At 38.9% G+C, this 18,322-nt stretch overlaps 1 protein-coding gene across 2 annotated transcripts in view; it reads left to right on the top strand.

The window, feature by feature from the left end:
- The window catches only part of DCBLD1 (discoidin, CUB and LCCL domain containing 1), a 61,249-nt gene that overhangs the window by 34,598 nt on the left and 8,329 nt on the right, over nt 1-18,322 (top strand). For both annotated transcript variants that reach the window (XM_058566392.1, XM_058566393.1), the window contains exons 3-8: nt 127-261; nt 1,605-1,656; nt 5,367-5,439; nt 11,510-11,643; nt 16,580-16,620; nt 17,836-18,051. In XM_058566392.1, the coding sequence (XP_058422375.1) occupies nt 127-261; nt 1,605-1,656; nt 5,367-5,439; nt 11,510-11,643; nt 16,580-16,620; nt 17,836-18,051 (651 nt within the window). The remainder of the gene's footprint in view (nt 1-126; nt 262-1,604; nt 1,657-5,366; nt 5,440-11,509; nt 11,644-16,579; nt 16,621-17,835; nt 18,052-18,322) is intronic.

The raw sequence follows: 18,322 nt of genomic DNA, 5'->3' as shown, positions 1-18,322 counted from the left end.
GTAAAGATTAGAATCTTACATATGTGTTGTCTGGTAAATTTGACCTTTAAGGAAAATAATGCCATATACCAATTCTTTGTGCTGGTCAAAATTTTGACATGTGCCACAAGTATGCTTTGTTTTTAGGTCCCTATTGTGGAAGTATGACTGTCCCCAAAGAACTCTTGCTGAACACAAGTGAAGTAACTGTTCGCTTTGAGAGTGGATCCCACATTTCGGGGCGGGGTTTTTTGCTGACCTACGCCAGCAGCGACCATCCAGGTATAGCAGAAGAATCAACATAAATCTGTAAACCATTGTCTGTCATAGAATTGCTCTTGCTACTCACCATCTCTGGATAGAATTGTGACCTCACATACGGAATTAAGATGTAAGGGAAGAGAGCAATGTCTTTGTAAGCAGTTAGGTCTGAACTGAATACTTTCATAGCACACATGAGATTGATCAGCCGGCTCATGTGGGAGAGGGTTGACCTCACTTTCCTAGAATCCTTGCATGGCATATCTTTGGGGCTACCCTCCTGACCCTTCTAAGATCTGGCTATTCTCTGGAGCCCTCCGCCAACTCTTTTCTTAGCTCGGGGAACAAGCCTTTTAACCAGTGACACCCCCCCACCCCCCGTATACACACCAGTGCACCACTCTCAGTATCACAGAGTACCCTAACCACTGAGCTGACACATGAGTGAGAGAGAAGGGGAACGTGAACACTGATGAGAGAGGAAGGACGGCCTCCAGGCCTCTTGTGCTCCAGAGTAATTACCATGCAGCCCACTACGTGTCTGCTCAGGGGCACAGAGGTGCCCCAAGTTTCTGCTCTCAGTCCCCTCTGGCAGAAATATGCTGGGAAGGGGGAGCACCATTCATTTCCCTCTGAGCCAATCAGATCTGACAAGTCTCAGCAGGCCCGTGCATGGCTAGTGTTCACCATATATTGCTCCCTAAGAACTATTGAAAAGATTAAGGAAAGAAAGAATGATGGCAGCAAGTATGGAATATTTGGAAACCATACTGTGTTGATCTAAATGCATCAAAATTCACAGCATCTCAGTGTCTCCACTGCTGAGTATTAGTTTGGTTCTGTACTCCAAAGAGCACCTTCTTTCAAAGTCCTTAGTTCTGATTGATCAAAGTTGACAGGATTTTTTTGTTCTCAGTAAACACTTGGTTCTGTGGTCACTCGGATGCCACTAGTTAAATTGTTAAATTAAAATGTTCTTGAACCTTCTCTATGAACCACATTGGGCTTTTGAAATTGTTTACCTCCTGCCAAGGGACGTTGTATGCATGATCTTTGTAGCTATGTAGTGGATAGTAACTAACCAGTGTGGGCTTTTCTCTTGGAAATAGATTCTATTATCATTCACTGGACAACCAGTGAAAAACCATCATTGATGGTAGAAAAGAGAAATGAAGGGCACTGATTAAATCCTGGGGACAATGTTCTCAGTTTTGATTTATTTTTAAGTAGGAAAATTCAGATAACTAGATAACGAATAAATGCTTTTTAAGAATTGTCTTTTTTATTTAAAAAGAAATCTTTTGAGCATGAGTATCCTAACTTCCCTTCAGTCTGCTAATTGCAATTATCTTTATTTATGACAGATTTAATAACGTGTTTGGAACGAGCTAACCATTATTTGAAGACAGAATACAGGTAAATATAGGTGTCCTAGCCATGCTGCAGTCATATGTTGCTGAACTTTTTGCTTTCCTTGGCATTAAATCAGATAAAGTACTTTATTTGTACTTAATTTTTTAAAAAAATAATCTATATTGTAACTAATGAGGAATATTTGAAATGGTTTCTTATATAGCAGAGGTCAGCAAACTTTTTCTGTCAAGGGCCAGATAGTAAATATTTTAGGTTTTGTAGGCCATGCAGCCTCTTTTACATCTATTCATACAGCTTCTGTTGCTGCTGTAACGCAAAAGCAGCCGTAGACAATATGTAAACAAATGAGCGTGGCTGTGTTCCGATAAAACTTTATTGACAAAAATAAGCAGCAGGCTGAATTTGGCCCTTGAGCCCCAGTTGGTTGACCCCTGTGTTCTACTCTAATACCAATGAGCCATGATGGGGTCTAGAGTGCATTTTTTACCTGGCCAGCATTCCGGAGCAGCTTTTCTAATCCTTTCACTTTGGAGGAGATTCATTTTGTCTTTCCTACAAAAGAGAAACCTTTTGAGAAATGAAATTTCTCATCCCAGCTTTACTTTAACTGGAAAAATTACTTAATCGCTTTGCTGTACGTTCTCTCATCTGTAAAGTAAAAGAGTCTAGCACAGGATTTCTCAACCTTGGCACTATCAAGATTTGGGGCTGGATGATTCTTTGTTGTGAAGAGCTATTCTATACGTCGTTGGATGTTCAGCAGTATCCTTGGCCTCTACCCACTGTGTGCCAGTTGTGATAACCAAAAATGTCTCCAGACATTGCCAAATGTCTCCCGATGGGCAAAATTCACCCCCAGTTGAGAACCACTGGTCTAGAGATCATTGTCAACAACAACACTAGCGACAACTATCACTCCTTAGAGTGCTTTCTTAGTGACAGGTAGCGCTCTCTGGACTTAGCATGTGAGTAACTCATGTGAATGTTCCAACATACCTGCAAGGTAGGTTCTGTTATACCTTGAAACAGAGGTGCAAGTAACTTGCCCAGAGCTACACACTTAATAAGTATACCCAGAGAATCAGGCTCAAGTGTCCATGGTCCTAACCATCTCAGACATTCTAATAAATGAGATTATTTCATATGCAATCAACTCTAGTGTTAACTACTATTAAGTCTACTAGAGAAAAACAAAATTTAAATGATCGATAATTAAGTATTGCCCTGTAAAGTTGTCGTTCATCCAATGTAGACAAGTACCAACATTCTCTGAGATCTCTCCAGCTATAGATACAGGCCTGATGGTAATAGGGCCTCTGGGCATCAGTGGTCACTTCCTGTCCTCCTAAAGAAAGGGATATACTCAGGCCTACAGGGTGACATTATGGTGTGCCAAATCATCTAAGCTGTAGCCCAGCTGTTCTGTAGGATTTAGTTAAAGATGAGGTACAGGTCTACAATCCCTCATCTGTGATTGTGAAATGCAGAAAGCTTTGAAAGTCAAAAGGTTTTTGTAACTCATTTGGTAGCAGTAACTGATTAGTGTGACCTTAGATTCATTTGACAGCAAAATTGGACTGAATTACTGAGTCTATTTAGTCTTTATGTATTTGACTTAATGTGATTATTCATGTATTTGATTCAGAGATATTAATGGTTTTGATTAATATGTGCAGACCTCACTGGGATCTTACATCATATACATCATTGGCACTGTTTTACTTTTCTAAAATCCAAAACATTCTGAATTCTAACATACATCTGGCTCTAAGGGTTAGGATAAGGAATTGTAAATATCTGTAACAGGATTCCCCATTATTTTTATTTCTTAATTCCTTGGTTATTGCTGCAATGCTGGACTCTGTAAGGTCAACGGGAAAGAATTATGAAGCATTTATTTGGGTAGTTTTGATAATTAGAGGTTGTTACATATCTAATTTGCTAAGTCAGCAAGAGGAAACTGAGAGGAAATGAAATAAAAGCAACAGCTGTTTTGGAATCTGTTTGGGATGGTACATTTTTTTAAAACAACCCAAGTAAACATGACTGAAATGTGGTATATATAGAAACAAAGGCATATGGCATTCATCTTCAAAGTTGTCAAAGTTCTTATGATATTTTGACTTTCCTTTTGCACATTTTTCATAGACGTAGAGCTGTCCCTCAAAGTTTTTTGATATGTTGATGCTTAAAGGAACTACAAATGAAGAAACTAAATTTAAGGGGGATTATATGCAATATGAAAAATGACTGTTAGGTACATGGAATCCTAATTTAAAAATATACCTTTTTTAGTCAAACTCATAGAAACAGAATGTAGAAAAGTAGTTGCCAGAGGATGGGAAATAGGGGAAATAAGGAGAGGTTGGTAAAAGGGTACAAACTTTCAACTATAAGATGAATAAGGTCTGAGGATCTAATGTGTAATGTGATGACTATAGCAGATAACACTCTACTGAAATTTGCTAAGAGAGTAGAATTTAAATGTTCTCACCAAAAAATATATACATTTATATAAATGTATAGATACAAATATATATTTATATGTAAAAATATGTGGGGTGATGTGGTAATTAACTAGATGGATAACGTATATTAAATCATCATGATGAACACTTTAAATATCTTACAATTTTATTTGTCCATTATACCTCAATAAAACTGAAAAATATACATACACCTTTTTTTCTGATTACAAAAGTAATTTATAACTAATGTAGGCCATCACTGTTTGTTATTAGCCACACGTGTGGCTATCAAGTAATTAAAATGTGGCTAGTCCAAATTGAGATGTACTGTAAGTATAAAATATACTGCACATTTTGAAGACTTAGTACAAAAGAAAAAAGACTGGAAACGTCTCATTGATAATTTTTTCTGTTCATTACATGTGGAAATGATAAGGTTTGAATATATTGGGTTAAATAGAATATATTATTAATATTAGTTTTTCCTGTTTCTTTTTACTTTTTTAATATGGCTACTAGAATATTTAAATTTACGTTTGTGGCTTCCATTATGTTCCTATTGGATAGTACTAGTAGAGTGAATCGAGATATTACAGTGAAACGACACAGAAAGTGAAAGTTCCTCAAAATTCTACTCTCAGAGAGAATCCAGAACTATTCTTCCTTGTCTTGTTTTTATCCATAGAAAACATATGTTGTTATTTTATATATTTTAAATATATCTTTTAATAAAAACAAGATCATGCTATATATGGTGTTTAGATACTTTCTTAAAAATATTTCTTGGGTGCTGGTCCGGTGGCGTAGTGGTTAAGTTTGCGTGCTCTGCTTTGGCGGACCAGGGTTTGCAAGTTCAGATCCCGGGCCTGGACCTACACACCGCTTGTCAAGCCATGCTGTGGTGGTGTCCCACATACAAAATTGAGGAAGATAGGCACAGATGTTAGCTCAGGGCCAATCTTCCTCACCAAAAAAGAAAAATATATATATATTTCTTGGACATCTTAGAATCAATTAAGATGCATTAGGGAAGCTCATTGTTTAATAGAGTTTATAATGAATCCTTATATAAAACAAATAATTATTGTGTAAGACTTGCCTTCAGATTACTATATTTTAGATTAATCTGTGTTTTCACAAATCAGGTTTCTGATTTGTCATTAAAGTAAGATATGCCCTCCTGCATGTTCTGTGGAGGAGAGAAAATACTTTTAAGTATAATTTAATACTTTTTAACTTAAGTATAATTTAATAAAATATAAATTCTCTATTTTCTTTTTCCAGCAAATTCTGCCCAGCTGGTTGTAGAGACATAGCAGGAGACATTTCTGGGAATGTGGTGGATGGATATAGAGATGTAAGTAATTGAGGGTAATTTTATGGCAGGGAGGAAATTAAAAAGAGTAAGTACTTATTGCTCTGCCTAAATTCATTACAAAGTATAGTCAAATAAGGTTTAAAACTATGTAGATAGATGCACGATTCTTCTCTGGGAATAGAGATATGAAATAATAAGTATAAAAATCAAGGTTATTCATGCATCCATTCCTATTTTTAGCATTTCTAGTTAAGCATACTGTAAATAAAACAGTAAACAAAATCCTTTTCAACATCTGAGAGTATAGTTCCATCCATTTTGTATAAGAGGTCATCCTTTTTGTTATAATTTATGTTTTTATTTTAATGCTCCAGTTGGTTCATGTAATATAGCTAAGGCCATGAATAGTCACCTCACAGAACAGTGACATTGTGTCTGGGACCAGTGAAGCCATCTAGCCTACTCTTATGTGTTATTCCCCTCCTTCCTTGCACCTCAATTTCTTAAGTTTAATGAGACTCTCTGGGTTATATATATTGTTCTCAGAGAAAAATAAATTCACAAGAAGTCATTTTTCTAAAGTGTATGTCCTGTCTGCAGATACACAATCCTTCATTTTTTACTATTTATAGATTTCTATCCTGGAAATCTGATATCTGATTTTTTAAAATTTACATTGCTATTTAAAACAGTTGGGTTTCCAGCTTATGAGAATTGGCTTGAGTTATTAGAAATGTGAAAATCTGTATAGTGATAGAACTTTTCTAAGAGTTATTGACATGTCTTCATGCATGGGGAAAACTATACATGTTCTAGGAGACTGATAATTCATCTCCAGCAGGGGGAAAAAACTTGGCTTTAATTTTTGCTTTTAGTGCATCTTGATTCTGAAAGCAGCAGATTTTGTTATTTTGCTCTTTGGTTCCTTTTTCATGTGTTGTCTTTATTTAGAAGATTGACACAGGATATCCATTTGGCCTATAAATTGTTTGAATCTTAAAATGATTTATACTAGCTCACTTTGAAAATATACTTGGCACAGCCTATTCCTAAATGACTTCAGGAAACTAACTAAGAGAAATAAAAGGTTGAAGTATAGTTTTTCCCCCTAGCAATAAAATGTTTTTATTATTTTCCTGTCCCATGCAAGAAACTTAATAATTATGTACAATAAGAGAAATAGCATTGTTTTTTCTTACATTAATTGTTTATCTTGGCTCCTCTTGAAGAGCTGTCTTTTTCAGTGTAGCAGGTAAATGGTTTCCTGTGTGGTAGATCTGAGCACTTGATCTGCAAGTGCCAGCAAACAGGTTTCCTATTTGACTCACTAACTGGTTTTACACCGTTTGCTTTTAGAATGATTTTATCTGGAGGGAAAATTTGTACTTTGAAAACTAATCCCTTCCAAGAAGTCTGATTAGTGCCTTTTTTGTATATGTTGATATTGGGGGTGTATTAGGTATCTATTGTTACATAACAATATTACCACAAATGTAGAGGCTTAAAACAGCACATATGTTATCTCTCATGTTCTGTGGGCCAGGAGTTTGAGGATGGTTTAGCTAAGTTCTCTGCTTCAGGGTCTCACAAGGGTGTATCCAAGGTGTCAGCTGGAGTTGCAGTCTCATCTGAGGCTCAACTGGGGAAGAATTTACTTCTAAGCTCACATGATGTTGTCAGCATTCAGTTACTTATGGATTGTTGGACTGAGGACCTCAGTTTTTCCTGGATTTTGGCTGGAGGCTGCCCTCAGCTCCTTGCCATGTGGATCTTCTCCATGTCTGCTTGCTTCTTCCAAGCCAGCAAGGGAGAGTTTCCCAACAGGGGAGTCTCCTAGCAAGACATGTTACAATCTTATCTAATAGTATCGTGGGCATGGTGTCCCATCACCTTTGCCATATTCTATTAGTTAGAAGAAAGTCATAGCTCCTACCCACACCCACAGGGATTACACAATGGAGGAATACCAGGAGGCAGATAGCATGGGGGTTATCTTAAAGTCTGTCCTCCATGGTACCTTCATCGTAGAAAATGTGTTCAGTTTTAGCAAGTCTTTTCTGGAAGCGTCTTTGCAAAACCAAAGCATATCTTGTACATCAGGATGACAGAATCTGTAAAAACAAGTTACCAGAGAAGCTGCAGAAGAAGGTGCGCTGTCTCAGGGAAGAAATATGTTGTTTTAAAGAGCAATTACAGAAAAGAAATTGGTTCTCTATGTTGTTCCAAAAGGCAGAACTAGGATCACTAGATGAAAGTTGTAGGGAGGCCAGTTTTAGCTGCATATAAGGAATATTAAACAGAGCACAGTGGGATACGATGTCTCAAGAAACAGCCCTGGTCACTGGAAGTGTCCAGTGTAGATGTTACAACCATTTGTCAGAGATGGCCTGTGCATGTGTGGGAAGGTACTGTGGGGGTGGGGAAAGGGACGGTCTCTCAGGACGTGTTGGTGGAGACCTTTAAAGATCTTTTTGAATCCTTAGGATTCTGTGATTCTATCTCCATGACTGATGTATTAAGGCATCCGTATTTGCATATGCTTACCATGCCAGTGAAGCAGTATGGGCTTCTCTTGAAGATCTGCCTCACCTGGAAACCAGAAATAAAAAACCCCCAGAACAGTTTTTCTCTTGGTACCCTCTCCCAAGCCTGCTGACTCTACCATCTGCTTTTAAGAGAAAGACTTAATTAACTCGTTTCAGCAATTCTCCATTCCCAAAAAATGTTTAAGTATTGTAAAATAAAAAAAGACCGTACATATAGAGTGCTTCCAGTTTAGGAGGAGAAGGGGAGAAACCAGGCCTATTATACACACCCACAAAAAGCCATAGGGAAGTATGTTATAACGGTGAGCGATTGTCTCTGGGCAATGGCAATATGAGTGATTTTTTTTTTCATATTTTGCAACATTTCTATAATGAATGCATGTTACTTTTGTAAAGAAAATGTTATCAATATGGGAGTTATGAAGACTGTAGCGACATAAAAACAATTCCTACGATAGATTGAGGAATATAGTTTTATAATTTAACATTTCACCGTCATTCACCGCTAACATTTTAAACATGTGCTTTATTCAGGTTTTATTAAATGCAGTCTAAAACGTTTACAGTCATGCGTCGCATACTGACTTTTCCGTCAATGACGGATCGCATATACGGTGGTGGTCCCATAAGATTAGTACCATATAGTCTAGGTGTGTAGTAGGCTACACCATCTAGGTTTGTGTAAGTACACTCTATGATGTTCACACAATGATGAAATCACCTAACAATGCATTTCTCAGAACGTATCCTCGTCGTTAAGCGATGCATGGCTGTTCTTTTATATTAAAATTTCCTTTTAATACTATGTCAATACTTTTTAGTATAAGTTGATTTTTCCTAAAAAAAGATTTAAGAAAAATGCTCCAATTCTGGGATGATTTGATAATTGCTTTGAAGTTGTTTTAGTCTTACCTCAGGCTGATCTGTTTGGCCATCTTTTGTGGCTCAGTGAATTCAGAAATGTTTAATGCCATCAACCTGCAATTTCATGAGCCATGCACGTGTTCTCCTCAGCTGTCTGTTGCATTCTTTTTCCTGAATAATTACATTTACATTTAAATTATTTTGTTTGAGTTTGTTTAAGGCAGTTCACTAATTTACATAGGCCAGTGATGTGGCTTTCCTATATTAACATTTCAGTGAGGTTTAGACCTTAAAAATAGCTAGAAAATCAAGGTATAAATTCACTGTTCAAAAGAGAATTTTTTAAAAATTAGCTTCAATGAATGCAAATTTTTTAAATTGATACCAAAAAAGCCCCAACTTAAATAAACATCAATTTTATTCAAGTTGGTGGTGGGGGAGTGATTTTTTTTTTTTTTAAGGAAATAATCCTAGAAAGGGCTGATAATTTTTTCATAATAATATGATAGCCAGATTTGGTGGTTATTCTCTTGGAGATGTATCTTATGGCCTGCATTTAATATTATGGAAAAATGTGAGCTCTAATTAAATAAATTCCATAAAAAGGGTATATATACTATTGAGTTCCCTCAATACTGTGTTCTGTAGGATATGAGAATATTGCTGGCTGGTAGGTTCTATTGCTTGTTGACTTGTGAACTTGTCCTCTTGTAACCAAGGAGGCCCTGGAACATGCCGAGTCCATTGAGAGCTCTCCACAGGGCAGGGCTCCTGGGATGAAGGCCATCCCATTCCCAGACCAATTCCAAGGAAGACAGATGATCCCAGGACAGTAGGAATAGCTGCCCAGAAGACCACTGGACCAGTTTGCTTTTCGTTCTGGGGCTAAGAGAGAGGCAGGCACTCCTGGACCTTGTAATAGGTACACAGAGTACCCTTTACAGTCACAGGTGACAGACTCATTAGAAAAGATACTAGACATCATCCAGTCCAGCCTTTTCATTGTACAGATGAATTGGGAAGCTGGGTCCAGACCAATGAAATGACTCAGCACACCTGTTGGAGGTAGATGCAGAGCCAGGATGATGAGCTAAATTGCTGAATTTACATTCCAGACTTTTCCGTTACAACTGGCTCCACCATTTTGCACCCCAAGAGTCTAAAACAGAGATAAGAAACCTTTTGAAGAAAATTCAGGAAAAATAAAAACGCAAGCTGTTTGTTTAGAGTACATTCTTTTTCTCTTCAAATTCTTCTTTTTTCCCCCAAAATCAAGAAGAGTACTACCTGCATCTGTGTTTCAGCATTCTCATATTTCTTCTCTGTCAGGAAATCATCCTCTTTTTTTGGCTATGATAGTAGTCATTGCAAAACTAACTCACTTTGCCAAATCTAATCTAGTTTGGGAAATGTGAACTCTAAATTGAAGATCACAAAAGTTCTCAATTTTATTACAGCAACGTTCATTACAAAATATGGTTTGTCTCATTGGTCCTCCTAAGATTGTAGCTTAAATCTAAGAGAATTTTCCATTGCAAATAAGGTAATTGTCATTAACACAACGAGAAACTCCCAAGTCCGGTTATTGAGACACAATTTCGTGAGCTGGTTTTCTCTTTTTGGCATTAACCATTGTGAAGTGGGGCATTGTTTAGAAAATGATGCTTCTCACTCCTCAGTCCTGGGCTGACTGCCTAATCACCCTCCCACACAGGTATTGTGCTCATGGAGACCTCCAAGCCTGGGCACCCCATGGAAAAGTTCTAGTCCTTCTTCTAGCCCCACTTTCCGATGGGCCACTTCCAATCACACGGATACCTGCTAATCAGAGCCAGTCAGGTGCTCCCGCTTGGCTTGTCACACCAGCCGGTAGCCTTGGAGGGCTAAGCAGGTGCCAGCTGTTTGACCCTGTCAGCAGAGATTCAGGAAATGAGGTGTAGGTTGTGGGCCCTGGGTGGCTCATCATCGCTCTAAGAAATTCATGAAGTTGGCTGTTCCATGTAGTGTTCTGTGGCTAACATTACCATTTTGGTTTTGATGCCTTGTTAAATCTCTAAATTAATTGTACAATGAAGCTGTGGTATGGAAGGTTCGCCTTCTCAAATGATCCTTAGTATGTGTATCTGGTAAACCAAATGCAAGAAACTAATGAGTTATCTATTTCTGCTTCCACTCTAAAACTTAGTGACTTAAACTGACAGCCATTTTATTTGCTGATGATTTGTGGTCAGCAATTTGAGCTGGTCAGTTCTGAAGCTCCCCTTGCCTGGAATCACTCCTGTGGCTGTAGTCATGGTGGCTCCTCTGGGGCTGGAGGGTCTAAGGTGGCCTCACTGGCATTTGTGGCAGTTGGCTGGGCCACGTTAGCAGCAAGCTCTGTGGCCGACTTCAGGGTATGGCCACTGGGCGGTGCTATTCACTGGGGGGGCCACCACTACTGTAAATTACCTGCTTACCTTCCTAGTGGATAGGTTCCCAAGTTAGTCAGCATAAATGTGGACACTCTGATGTCATTTTGAGATACTTAGACAATCATTTTTTCCCTCCCCTTCTACTTTTTATTTAAGTAAATTATAGTTTAGTAATGTCATGGGTCAAATAGGGATCCTGACCACAAGTTATAAAAAAATGGAAAACTCCCATTGTATTTTAAATGTGTTCTTGAGTAAGCTATGATTGATGATGTTGCTGTGTTTCAGACCTCTTTATTGTGCAAAGCTGCCATCCATGCAGGAATAATCGCAGATGAACTGGGTGGGCAGATCAGCGTGCTTCAGCGCAAAGGGATAAGTCGATATGAAGGAATCCTGGCCAATGGTGTGCTCTCAAGGGAGTGAGTACTTTGCCTTTTGTTCTGAGTGGAAGGTAACCCCGAAGGCATAATTAAACAGCGCACAATTTTGAAAGGACAGCGGGCATGTGATAGCAAGGGTTTGTCAACTGAGAAAAATATGCGTGAGTGCTTAGAGCGGCATTTATGGTGTCTACATGAAGATAAATGTGGCAATAAAAGAGCTCACTGTTTATGCTGACAAATAAATTAAAATGGCACAGATGTGGAGTCCCAGGGCAGAGGACTATCCCTACTCTCAGGTGCTTTAGTGGGAGAGAATAAAACTTATTTCTTTTTAGTTTTTCCACTTTCAGTAAATTACTGGCTGTCTCCAATATTACCGAAGATACTGAAGGAGATAGGGGACTGAAATAAACTCAGACAGAACCCTGAGCTCCCCAGAAGATCCCTAGAGACAATCTCTTAATGATGAATAATAGTTTGGGAGGTGAAAAAAAGATAGCTTTTGTTAATATTGTTGGTAATTTCTCTGGTATGTTATCCCCTGCTCTTTCAACTTCATGAGAAAAAACTATGTCAGTTGCTTTAAACATTTCAACCTCAGCTTTTAATGCTTTCAGGTTTCCTCAGCTTTCAGAGTGGGAAACTAGAGCTGTTAGAACTAAATATAGGCCCGCTTTGTGGTCCAGATGTCCGCCATATAAACAGGCAGCTTAGAATGGTCCAGAGGGACGCTCCTCTTGGGTGGACGCCTAGTGAGGGAAAAGGGCTCCTCGAGCCACTGTGTTTCTCTCTTGCTCCCTCCCTCTCTATCTGCTCCAAAATGTCTTCCTGCTATTGCCACTCTATGTTCTTTTAGACAAGTTGCCACGTGGTCTTGGTTCCAAGAATATGGCACAAGCCAGAGGCTATAGGCATTTCATTTTTGCTACCACTCACTAGTCTGTGTGTATAGACTCCCTGCCCCTGCCATTTTGCCCTGGTCCACTCTTGCATGCAGACAGAGCATGATCATATTTTACTGTTCCATTCTCACAGTGGGCTGTGGACCATCTTATCTGGTAAAAAAATCATATTATGTGGGCTAGATAGGTTCCCAAGTTAGTTAACATAGAGTGATTCTGGTGTCATTTTGAGAAAGTTATACAATAATTTTTTTCCTTCTCCTTCTACTTTTTATTTAAATGTATCGTAGTTTAGTTTAGCAATATTGTGGGTCAAATAGGGATTCTGACCCCAAGTTATAACGTTGTTTTTCTAGGAAAATGAATTTTAAGTTCCAAAGAACCAACTTAAGAACTCACAAGTGAACTTTGGGATTTGTGGATTGGGGGTGTTGGCCTAGGCTCACAGGAGAAGGTGTTTGGAAGCAGTGACTGACGTTGGGGGAGAAGTTGGTTGGGTCACCTTCATGAAAGAGGCAAGCCTTAGGTTTGATGGAAGGCAGGAACAAGGCTTCAGGGAACACGGGTAGAGTCAAGGCAGAGCTCCCAAGGCACTTCCGAGTTCGGGGGTGCGGGTGGGGGTGACTGGAGAGGGTATTCCAGTCCAACCTTTTCACAAGCAACACAAGCAATCTATAAAAGGCAGTCATCCGCTAAGGAGAGGGTGCATGCTGCACGCTTGGACATGCAGACTCATCTCTCTATTTTTGTGTTCTCTGCCTGCCATGACCTTCCCGTTTACTTTTCCCCTTGGATAGGATTTTTAGCTATGAGAGGCCTCTAAGTGTTCTTTTTGTATTATCCGGACATTCAAAGATAAATTAGTCCCAAATTTGTGCCAAAGTTTAACATCTAAAAGCTTAGTAACAGGATGCCTTTGGAAACTAAAATCCTTACTCGGATAAATAAAATTTATATATACGTGTGTGTGTTTGTTGTGTAATATATATATACACACTATACACACACAAATATATATAGACACATATGTACTACACATAAAATTTTATATACATATGCACACAGGTATTATATATATACATATATGCACATACATATGTATATATATTTTTTCACTTGTATATTTGCCTGAAACCCTTCGGAACATTAAAATTTATATTGCTTATGCACAGTAAGCTTTAAATGTCAGCTTGACCCTGACTTTTGAGGATCTGTTTCTTTTTGTGTTTTTTCTGGTTTGTTCTATTGATACTAGGCACTATTTCAGGAAGATACTAGGCTGTGGCCTAGATTTGTTGGGGGTGCTATCTCCAAATAGGAACAAAGAATTGTCCTTTAGCTTTAAATCTGTTTTTTGGAATCTCTTGCCTATGTTCGTATTCATTTGAATGCTTCTTTTGTAGAAAAATAGGATAGTAAAAAGTTTAACTTGGATTTTATTTTACTTTTGAAGAAAAATTATTAAAATTATTGAGTAAAAGTAGATGTTATGTTCTCAATTACTTCTGCTACATCAACTGGGCTTCATACATACGAAGTCACTTTATATAATTTGAAATTAAACTTTGATGCAAAAATAAGAGTACAAAAACCGAAACCATTCATGAATTAGGAAAAGCTTGGCTCCACGTTCCATATAGTTATCTGAACAATTTGTCTGATTTTTGTTCTGGTGGCAGGAGATAGAAAGGTCCCTTCTTACTTCTAGCTGTGTTTTGCACTGACTTTTTGTACTGAGCAGAGAAGAGTAAACTGTATGCAAACACAGTCTCTTCCACTCATTTCAATTCCCAAATCTTCAGGGAGCAGTTGTTTTTATCTGTGCTGTTTTGCTGTTGGGGAACCACTGTACGTGCGGTCATTGAACTTCTGTTCCCACACACGATTGTTTGGCATTCAGGAAAAAACACAGAAGGAAGCATTGCAGCTGAGGAAGGAGGAGTCCCTAAAGTAAATATCGAGGGTTCTTCTGGGATTCATCCTGGGTCAGGTCACTTCCTTGGTTTGAAGAGACCAGAATGGAATCAGGAAGAGGGCTGACCTCATACAGAGGATGGTGGCTCCAACCATCAGCAAGGAAGGCTTTCCTTTTTGTTTACATCAGACTATTCTTGATGACTTCTGTAGCCCTCTGGGAAGGCTGGCAATTCCTGTAAATCTGATTGAATTCATTCCCCCTAATGTGTGAATGCCTCACAACCCCACCCTCCCTAGGGCATTTTCATTTTTAAAAGAGGAGGCTCATTTACCTATAGAATTCTCTGAGTGGTTGTATTTAATTAGTTTAATAGAATGAGATGGAAAAACATTCCAGCTGATAATGGAGGAAAGCCAGGCTGAGAGCTGTCAGACGCAGAGCCCTCCCTGGCTGGCGTTGTCTTCTCAGTGTTAACTCCTAAGTTCTCCTTTCCATAACTTCTTTTTTTCAACAACCACAACAAAATAAGTATTTTAATGTTTCATAGCCGTGAGACCCCGTTTAGGCTCTCAGGGTTGCAGCAGTATTATTTGGGCTTATTTGGGCAAATTTCAAGTGTAATACTTAGTGCAGGAACATTCGAGAAAATGGAAAAATCAAAAGAGAGGCTCTAAATAAATCTTATTAAAAATTTAAATATGAATTGCAACAATATGCACCTTTCTTTAAAGGTTAGGAGAGCTGGGCCCTCACTCCAGCTTTGCTTAGGCAAGTCTCATGACCCAAGGGGGTCTGCATTTTCTCATGTGAGAAGGGATTGGTGCCTGCATTCTATTCAGCACAGAGATTATAATAGAACCTTTATGTGGAATACCGGGGCTTGTGGAGTGTCTGTCTGAGAGTGGACAAAGAATATGAAAGAGAAAAATCCATTCCGGAGAGTTTGACTACTTGTTACTTCTAAAAAAAATTTTTGATGGCAAGGGGCTTGTACTTTTGTCCAGACTATTTTTGGGTTCTCTGTGGATTTCACAGTTCTGTACTCTGTCCTGATTTCCACATATAGTTCAGAGCCAACATTTAAAATAATAAGCAGTACTCCCAGCGTGTAAAACAATTGAACCTAACAGTGACATCTACATTTTTGTGTGTTTACCTTAGTATCTAATATAGTAAGTACTATGCACGTAAGATTAGTCTTGAGACTTCCAAATTTTCTATTTGTTTTGCATATTTTTACACCGGTGAATTGGTGAGGGCTTTACAAAAAGGTAAATACAGTCTTGGGCCATAGGAATCTCTACTCCACCAAAGACAATTGCAAAAGAAGGCTGATTTGATAATTTTGCCCTTGAGAGTAATACAAGCTCTGGGACTGCAAGGGTCCAGAGGTCTGACAGTCAAGGCCAGATGAGCAGGAGGACGGTCTTGCAGCACTGAGGGCCAGTTCAGGCCAGGTCAGTGAGAAGCTATGAGTTTTCTCCAGCTGTCCCTTGTCATCCAGAAGCAAGAGCTGGGTCATGGCTTGGTGCCCATTGCTACAGCAGGTAGGAGTGTGACTGGAGAGAGAGACTGGGCTGAGGCTGTCCCCAGAGCCACACTGCTGGGGCATGACCCCCAGGGAAGGAGTAGAGAAGTCTGTAGAGAAGGTAGCTAGCAAATGACATGCTCATTCTTCTAAAAGTGGCCAGGCTTCTTCATTTCTCTCGATGGTCCTTGACTGTTGATGAATGCGATGCTTTAAGGTGACTGCTGAAGCAAAGAGTATTCAGGGCAGTGATCCTTTCTGCCTCCATCACCATATATTAATCAATTGGGATTTAAGATTGTTCCTTAGACAGTATATGTGCACATTCCTTCCCAATACAATGTGGAATGATGGAACAGCACAGGATTTTGATTCAAAAGCAGTGTCTCAGAGCCCTGGCCATTTGTCACTTGAATTTAGGAAAGTTACTTACCCTTCATGGGCCTGGGTTTCTCGATCTGTAAAATACCAATGATGAAGACAGTTAACAGTGGCCTTGCCGGGGTGCTGGGAGGGTCCCATAAGGTGTGGGAAGGCTCTGGGAGCCCTCTGCCATAGGGCTGTATCAGTCATTAAGATCCAGTTAAGCAACTCACCTCCTCATGTCTGTGTTTATTATTCCAGTGGTTCCCTGTCAGACAAGCGATTTCTGTTTACCTCCAATGGTAAGGACCATGCTTTCCTTAAGAATTTGATATTTTAAAATCCTCAGTGGTAGTTTATTCTTCCATATCCCTCAGATGGTTTAGTTTAAAGGACTTTTTTTCTTTTTTCCTCAGGTCACATAGCACCAAGTATGCTGTGACTTAAAAATACACAAGGCAAGAAGCCCAGTTGGCATTAAGGAGAAAATATTTTTCTTTATAATTTAATACCATAATGTTTTTGTTGTTGTTGAGGAAGATTCACCATGAGCTAACATCTGTGCCAGTCTTCCTCTATTTTGTGTGTGGGTTGCCACCACAGTGTGGCTGCTGAGAAGTGGTGTAGGTCCACGCTCGGGAACTGAACATGGGCCGCTGAAGCAGAGCACGCCGAGCTTAACCACTAGGCCACGGGGCTGGCCCCAATAACATAATATTTTTACATATAATATATTATAATATTTTTTCTTTATAATCTAAGCTCGCTCAAAGTTTTGCCAAAAAGAATGAAAACTTGAAACGACATTTATTTTAAGATAAATTCCTTTATGTTAGATTTTAACAGAGAAAGCTTTTAAATAGTGCAATTTGATTTGATGGTTATATTGAATTAAGTAACTGAAAATGAGTTTATAAAATAAAGGCCTTTTAGCCCCTCTGTCATGGAATATATTCTATGTAAATATTCTCCCTCACTTAAAGTATTTCAAGGAGAAAATAGGAGTGTGTCTTCTTTGGCCTTTATTTATGACTTCCATATTGCCTTGGACACGGTAGAGTTAACCTCATAAGGATTATGTTGGGTACAGTTTACTGATCTTCAGATCACCTGAAGCACCCACTCTTCAAGGGTTCAGAGAGTGGAGTCCCACTCTGATCAAGTGAGAAGAGCCTCAGCATTTTAAACCTTTAAGACACCCTGCACTTTGTTGAAATCGGGGTGAATTTAGAAGATTAGAAAGGAAAATCTATAGTGGAGACAAAAATTTGTCCCTTATAGGAGATGTGACTTCGGCGAGGTCTATTAAAAAGAAAAGCAGCAACAATTTCAATACACTTAAGTACACATGAGTCAAATGCACGTCTGGATCATTAAAAAACTAGTAATTAAACAGTTAATTCAGTATCACAATGGAGGTAAATCAACTGAATAATTCTAGGTGAGATGGGGGTACATTTTTTTTCCCTTTCATTTTGTGTCTATATCTGAAATATTTTCCTGCTCTTTTCATCTAGGTTGCAGCAGATCCTTGAATTTGGAACCTGACAGGCAAATCAGAGCTTCTTCTTCTTGGCAGTGGGTCAATGAGACTGGAGAACAAGTTCATTGGTCTCCTGGCCAAGCCCGACTTCAGGACCAAGGCCCATCATGGGCTTCGGGGGACAGCAACAAGAACCACAGGCAACGAGAGTGGCTGGAGATCGATTTGGGAGAGAAAAAGAAAATAACAGGTACAGACAGAAGTGCAATTGCACGAATGAAAAATGACTCGCTGTTGAAATTATGTTTTTGATTTAGAGAGGTGCGTCTCTCTCTACCTCAGAGTACTCTATGTCTTTTTGTAAAGTAACAGATCTTCACATTGTCTCTGTGGGAAGAACCTGTGTGCGGTTATAAATATGGATGTATGGATTACATAGCCGATACCTCATTGGTGAAACCTTTTTCTGGCATGTTGTCAGTGTGAAAACACTCCTCTGTGATCAGGTTTCTAATGCAGAT

This window comes from Diceros bicornis, chromosome 23, assembly GCF_020826845.1.
Source record: "Diceros bicornis minor isolate mBicDic1 chromosome 23, mDicBic1.mat.cur, whole genome shotgun sequence".
Classification (NCBI taxonomy): Eukaryota; Metazoa; Chordata; class Mammalia; order Perissodactyla; family Rhinocerotidae; genus Diceros; species Diceros bicornis.
The sequence above is the reverse complement of the archived record's forward strand: the minus strand, read 5'-3'. Positions and strand labels throughout refer to the sequence as shown.